The sequence below is a fragment of the Haplochromis burtoni genome, unplaced genomic scaffold (assembly GCF_018398535.1).
Source record: "Haplochromis burtoni strain Fernald_Lab_line unplaced genomic scaffold, NCSU_Asbu1 Contig_1012, whole genome shotgun sequence".
Lineage (NCBI taxonomy): Eukaryota > Metazoa > Chordata > Actinopteri > Cichliformes > Cichlidae > Haplochromis > Haplochromis burtoni.
Window position 1 is genome coordinate 71,786 of NW_024583373.1, and position 7,657 is coordinate 79,442.

Sequence of the window (7,657 nt, forward strand, 5' to 3'; positions counted from 1 at the left end):
TGGTGTCGCAAAATAAACTGTTTACGGCAATATTTTTCATCGTTTTGGTGGTCACTGTAGTGGCTATATTAACTTATTAAAGTTCTCTTATATTTTATATAACCACACTACAGACAGAGAAGCGCCTGTTTTTATGCGTTGTGCTTAGCAACAACAACAGTAACAGCATCACTTGTCCGCTTGTTTATGTTCCACATAAACCTTTCACAATAAAGCTCAAGATCCTGTTGAGACTTTTCAAAATAAACTGAATCACGTGAAAGAGCAGATTATTTACGGATGAGAAGCAAAAAAGAGTCGCCAGGTGCTAAAAAATAGACCTTAGACTCAAACGTTAGAACAGGCTTTTCCCCGCAGCACGCCGTGTAATAAATACTCAAAGAAAACGGCGCCCTTTACAACTTATGTCTAAAAATGTATCGTTTCATGCATCGGTTAAAACGCTCGACTCCAGCTACATGACGCGCAGCTGGAAACACTTCCCGCAAGACGAGCTGCCCGAGATTCACAGAATTTACAGAAAATGTTACGTTTGATTTATATCATTATCGGGACGATAGAATTCTCATATCGGGATATGAGATTTTGGTCATATCGCACAGCCCTAGTTTTCTACTGACCTGAATCATGTTTGTACAGTCTGGTTGCACAAAAGTAAACAAGCTGTGTGGAAATCAAAAGGATGCTGGAATGCAAACCTCTGGCTATAGCCCGATGGTGATGTAGTTGTTTTATATGGCCACTTCATTTGTCCGTGTTTATAAACAAACATCTGTGAACAGGGGTCCGTTCTTCGTACCTCGCTTACTACATCCAAGATCAAATGACACATCCAAGATCAAATCATCGCGCCAACTTTGAGCTCGCTATTCCGGTTCTCCGAACACACCTGTTGTTGACGATTAGTACAGCTGGATGAAGTAATGTGAGATCACTGGGTGGCTTAACAGGGGCTATGCATCAATAGTAGAAACATTGATCTGCAAAACTTTGATTGGTCGGGGAAAATGTCGAAGGAGCGCGCTCAGTATTTTTCGGCAGCAGAGCAAGAACTCTTGATTGAAACTCCTGAAATCCCTCAGAGTTTAATTAAAATGCAAGGGAACACTGCAAAGGCTGCAAAAGCAAGGAGAGAGGGCTGGTAGAAAGTTGCTGACAAATTAAACTCGTAAGTAATTTAATAATAATAATAATAATAATGGATTGGATTGATATAGCGCTTTTCAAGGCACCCAAAGCGCTTTACAATGCCACTATTCATTCACTCTCACATTCATACACTGGTGGAGGCAGCTACGGTTGTAGCCACAGCTGCCCTGGGGCAGACTGACAGAAGCGAGGCTACCATATCGCGCCATTGGCCCCTCTGGCCAACACCAGTAGGGTAAATCTATTATGTTATCATACATTATATCATATTACATTATATCCCCTTTCACATTAGAGCCACACCAGGACCCACTAGAACATGGGAACAAGTAAAAGTGAAATATATGAATATTCTACAGAATGGTAATATTTTTCACTCATATTGCTTTTAGTCTCTTGGAAAGAGACCCTGAAATAATCTGTTTGTTTGTTTATAACAGCAACCAAGAAAAGGGCAGAGCAAAAAAAGACAGGTGGTGGTCCTGCACCCCCTCGTCAACAAGTTGGTTAAGTGAATAATACCCTCACGGGAATATCGATATCTCTCTATGAGCACACTGTCGCACTGAGCTAAAGGATCCTGTCTGTCCCGCAATATACGCTGAATTCTGGAAACTCTCCTTATCAATCTTGCACCTTCCGCAATGGGCTGCTCGCGTATACGGACAGGACATGGCTGCGACAGACTTCCCAAATCCACCTTCGTTTTTTTATAGCCGTGGTCTCTCATCTTGATTACACGAAGTAATTTACTATTACTACTCTAAAATATGAATTACATCTGAAATAATCACATACATGGAATAGAATGATTAATAGTACATTTCCCCTTTTTTAGGAAATGACCTGTATGTATCTGTATGAAATCAATAACAGAATCAAATACTGCATTAGCTTTAGTTACATTGATAATATTTATTTATGGAAAAACAGTGGTAAAATATCGCTGTTGCTTTCGTATAGATGAAGCGGACATACCTGAGTGGCCGCGATCTAATCCTGTTTACATAAAGTAAACCTGCTCCCGAGCAGGTTTACGCTTATGGATCTGTTGCTATGGCAGCAAGTCCCAGATGAGCTTCGGAGAACCGAACAATCCAAGATCACGCGAAATCGTCAACAATCAAATCCAGGTAACTTACTTAGCAAGGTACGAAGAACGGACCCCAGAATAGGAAATCTTGTCCGGTTAGCGACACCAAAAATAAATAAATAAAAAAAATAATAATAAAAATCAAGAGGAAACTCTGCTTCTTTCCTCCCGTTGCAGCTTGCATGATGATGTGCGGCTACATGCTGGGCTAATCCTTTCTCTCACAGCTAGGCCCAATCCAGCGCTTATTACACTCGCCATACACTTAATGTTTAATCTCCAGAATTACAAACACTTCATAGTTAAACAGTCTGTAGCACACAAACCGTGCCAATACCAGAGAGCTTCATTTCCTCACTGAAATCACGATAACCCACTTGGAGCAATCTCAGGAGACTCGTCATTCTACCACACTTCCTTATTTGTATGACTAATGCAAGCTTTTTGATTATATTTAGAGTGGATGGAATCTTAAGGGGTAATAAATTCATCTTTCTGTGAAAACCAAATCTTATGGTTTCTACCATGCTTTAAAAAAGCCTACAGTGCAGGAAGAGTATTCTTCAGTATTCTGTCACTGTGGTGTAAAACACTGTCATCGCTGCAACGAGTCAGCTACGCAGGTTTCCTGTCACTTTACTTAAATAACAACCAGACAGTAAAGTGAACTCTGATGTGGTGTGTGGCACTGATGTTTCCCATCGTGCTGTGTAGTTGCCTTGGTAACAGGTTTGTGGATAAGGATGAGATGGCCTGTGAGGCAAAGGAGAGAGGTGGCAGCCAAATGTGACTGGCAGGAAAACAATTGTGTTGAGGAAGAGGAGAATGCACGGAGGCTAATTTACGCAACTGGAAAAGGAAAAAAGTAAAAAAAAAAAAAAAAAAAGATTGCATCCATAATCCTAAACTTTGAGTTATGCTTCTCAAAACTTCCAGTTAATAAGTCAAAATTTAGAGAAAAATCAGGAAGCCTTTTTTTAAGGTACGTCATTGCTTTGTTACTCGGAAGCAGGAGGTGGATGGCATCAGCTGCCAGTGCTACAGCTGGCAGGCATGAATATGCAAAGTGCTGAGTACTTTCAATGTGGTTTAAGAAATGATGAAATCCTTGCGTTACTCGCCAACATGAATAGCACTTTGTTCATGTTTACTATACACTGAAAGCTGACTGATGCTGTCCACTACACGATTTTGAGTGAGCTAGTGTCAGGGATATTTTTCCCCATTGGTGGAAACACGCGTCGATCTGAATGAATCAGACATAACCATTTGAGTCAGGAAGGAGGTGGTTAAGGAAGGAAGACAGACAGACAGAAAGACAGACAGACAGAAAGACAGAAAGACAGAAAGACAGAAAGACAGACAGACAGACAGACAGACAGAAAGAAAGACAGAAAGAAAGACAGAAAGAAAGACAGAAAGAAAGAAAGACAGACAGACAGAGACAGACAGACAGAAAGAAAGACAGAAAGAAAGAAAGAAAAAAAAAAAGAAGGTGGCGTGGCGATAGACTGATGGGGTGACACCGCAATGAGGATGCAAGAAGAACAAGAGTGTGCAGAGGGGGGGAAGAAGAAGAAAAAAAAAAAAAAGGATAAGAAGAATATTTCTCAGGTCACATTTTTCAGGTCAGTACAGTAATTTGGGTGGACTACATCATCTACTCCGCTCCTTTTTATAGCCCTACCTACCTACAGACAGAGGCAGCACAGGGAGGGCCGGCACACAGGAATAATATGGAGAAGGGACTGTATGTGTGGGAGGTGAAGACAAGACGAGAATCGGCCAATGAGACACCACAGTGATATGTAGACAGACGAAACAGCTGGGAAATTAACACCACCAGAAAACTGCTGCCAAAGCTTAGGTGAATTGAGCAGTCATGATCAAACTTAGCACAAATTTAACAATTTCAAAAAGAGTAGAAGAAAACATACTCAGCTGCTGCTGTAGCTGAGTCAGAGGCCCTCATAGGTGGTCTTCTGAGGTCTTCCCAGGCAACTTACCTCCATTTAGCAAGTAAATTATGATGTTTGATAAAACATTTGGGTCCTTGTTTTTACAGAAGGGAAGCACTTCCTCTTTCCCTTTGATGGTGATTCAAAGAACTAGCAATAACCAGCAATTTTTGAAGACCTTTAGAAAAACCAAATAAATAAGACTGTCACTTTGAGACCATCCTCCACTAAGGCCGCCGCTGTACTGTGCTATTTTAGAGCCACATAAGTTTGAATACGCTCTCTTTGCACAAGCTCCAGCTCTCCAGAAAGTGTCACAAATTTCAGCTTTTTACACAATTTTGCTGAAAAACACGCAAACAGCACTAAAAACCCATGTTTTAGCAATAATAATTACTTCATTTCCTGCTGACAGTGGAGTCATTTGCCAGATAATAGCGTAAACCTGTAGCCACGAGTGTTGAATGTGATGCTTTTATCTACGCCACCATTACTTGTGTAAGCATCCCTCTTATGTCTAGCTTAGTAGCTGGCAGTGCTACCAGTAGGCAGCACTGCCTTACCTGCTAGGGTAAATCTTGTCTGCATGCTCACATGCACACACTCATGCCATGTGCTGAGGTTAAAATAAATAAATAAATAAATAAATAAAAAATAAATACATAAAAACTGGATCTAATCAGACGCTCTATTAGCTAGTGCTCCCTGTGCCTGCCTGCCTGCCTGTAAACACATCTGCTGCGATGGAGATACTGCCTTAGCAGCTATTAATAGCACGTCTTTGCTAGCTAACATGCTAGCAACAGCACCAGGAACAGCGAGACCAAATTAGCTCAGGACTTTCTGCAAAGGCAAGACTGAAATATCCAGCATGTGTTAGCATCACCAGCTTAGCGCTTATGCTTGAAGACAATAGTTTCTTCATAACTGCAGAGTCATTTGTTGTAGATCTATTGAGACCTTTATAAAACTTGTGTACTTGTCAATAATTAGTGTCCACAAAAACACACCGAAATAAAACAGAGCCATATGAATGTAGTCTTAACATGATCATGACAATGTAGAATCTGTTCTGTTCAATTCGACAACTGTGCCATGCACCTCATGCGCTCATGTGAGAGTGGGGAAAGGGAAAAAAGGACAACCGTGAACTTACTACTTTGGTAAATGTGGAGGTCAGCTACCAGCTGTGTTTCTGTGAAAGGACGTCTGTGCGCTTAAGGTGTGGCTGATTAGTGCTTCTGTCACACAAGAGTACACTGCAGCACCATCTTATTGAAGAAAACTGGCTGCATTACTGAACAGAACTAATGTATGGCTCAACATACTTTACTGAAATAGATCATCACTGGACCTCAACCAAGGGGCCATGAAAGGGGGAGAAGGGTTTTGTAGTCTAGCAGCTGAGAAGCCAGCCACACACACACACACACACACACACACACACACACACTCCACACCACACACACACACCACACACACACACACACACACACACACCACACACACACCACACACACAACACACACACACACACACACACACACACTAAACCCAGACACACACACACACACACACACACACACACACACACAACACACACACACACACACACACACACACACACACACACACAGCTATTTTGTGTTGTTAATAGTAATCTCTATAATATTACCACTAACAACAGCTGGAATTTTAGCACAAAATGCCACCAACAAACCAGACTAAAGGATACCGAATTATTCTCCTTTGTAGTTTCCTGGCTTGAACAATACATATGATGAAACAATAAGTAGTTTGCGGCATATAAGGCTATAACAAGCTGCAGAGCTAAATGGAGTGTGGAGGGATAAACATAGCATCACTTGTTTAGCTGACACATGAGAGGCCAAGGGGGTGCTGCTCCCAAGAAAAAGGAAAAGAATAGACAAGCAGCAAACTTTTGTTGTTAGCAGGTGGCTTAGAAATGACTTCTGCAGCCTGAATTTACTTTATCACCCCTCCAACCAAGAAAAAAAAATAAATAAATAAAAATCGAAACACACTGTTGAGTAATTCAGGACGACTCTTCTCCTTTATAGCAAAATTATACATTACAGAGAAGGGTGCAGCAAAAGGTGTGCGAAGAAGGTAAAAATCATGTGCGCAAAGAGACTGAAGAGACAGGAACAGTGAGTCAGCTAACCAGACAGAGAGAGATACTGCACTGTGTCGAGAGGGTGGACAGGAGGATGACAGAAAGAACAGACAAACAATGACTGTGCACACAGCCTGCTGTGTTCAGGAGAAGCACAAAAAGGGAAAAGCTATGCAATGTTCTGTTTAGAAAATAAGCGATCACACAGTAGTGTATGCACGTTTGACAAAAAGGTGAAATTAAAGTCATCTTGCATACCCCTCCATGTGTTACATTAGACAATTACAGTGTGTTAGGTGCTGTCCAAGTGAAGTAAATTAAGAGCACCAAATTCCCAAAACAGGAAACAACTCACCCCGTAGCTAGGACTACAAAAGGAATGAGGACAGATACGGTTAAAAAGCCTGCTGGAAACACTGGTATAAGCACTATAACTGTAGATGAACAGGGGGAAAAACTAAAATACACACCTTCGTCCATAAGATTTCCAAATAAGGCTTTCGTCTCCTCTTGAAATGTGGGGACCTCTGAAAAAGAAAAGGGAGCAAAGTAAACAAACACAAGTTAGAAAAGCAAAGCTAGAGGGATACTGGTTCAGACCGATCCCACCGTAACAATGTTCCTACCATATAACAGGAATAATAACCATCAAGTAAAGTACACCAAATTACACACATTTTTCACCAGCTAAACATGAAGCCTGGCTTTGTAATTTCTAACAATTTTTAATAACATGCTCAAGTCAGTCCGATAAGCTGGATTTCCATCATGACAGTCTAGTTTTTAAAATGGTGCCAGCTGGCTATAGGAGATCAGGAGGGGCACAGCAGATTTAGTGCACTTCCACGAACTACAACCAGCCTTTCAAGGCATTTAAGCCACTCACTGTGCTGCTAATGCACCATACATTAGCACGAGACTTTATATATTGGGGGAAGAAAAAAAAAAAAAAAAAAAAAAAAATTTGATTCACACTGTGCCGTCTTGCCCTACTCCACAATGTCTCCAGTATTGTTCAGTCAGTGCCTCTGTTACAACTCTGACATGTAGCCATTGTGTCTGGGTCATAATAATGTGATCCTCTACAGAGGTGACTGCATGTGGGCTAAACTGTGCACATATGTACATTTCAAAACACAGCTGCCATCTGCCAGAGAAAATTTCATTCTGCCCTTAATATAGAGCACATTTGTCATTGTAATTCGGGGTGGGTGATATCGCCTCAAATTATCATGTCGATATGGCCAGAAATATCATGCCCATTTTACTTCAATATAGAATAATCCAGACAAAAAGCTGGTCACAACATTTTATTGATAC

The 7,657-nt window shown here is 41.1% G+C and overlaps 1 protein-coding gene across 3 annotated transcripts in view; it reads right to left on the minus strand.

Annotated features, from left to right (window-relative positions):
- The window catches only part of siah1 (siah E3 ubiquitin protein ligase 1), a 29,574-nt gene extending 22,305 nt beyond the window's left edge, over positions 1-7,269 (minus strand). Inside the window, exons 1-2 of one of the 3 annotated variants that reach the window (XM_042216323.1) lie at positions 6,808-7,269; positions 3,934-4,378 (exon numbers count right to left, since the gene is read on the minus strand). Coding sequence is in view for 1 of the 3 variants with exons in the window: in XM_005951561.3 (XP_005951623.1) it covers positions 6,808-6,817 (10 nt within the window). In the remaining 2 variants the exon portion in view is untranslated. Of the gene's footprint in view, positions 1-3,933; positions 4,379-6,692; positions 6,706-6,807 lie in introns of all 3 variants that reach the window. The other 2 variants (XM_042216322.1, XM_005951561.3) reach the window with 2 other exon arrangements.
- Positions 7,270-7,657: the final 388 nt, after the last annotated feature.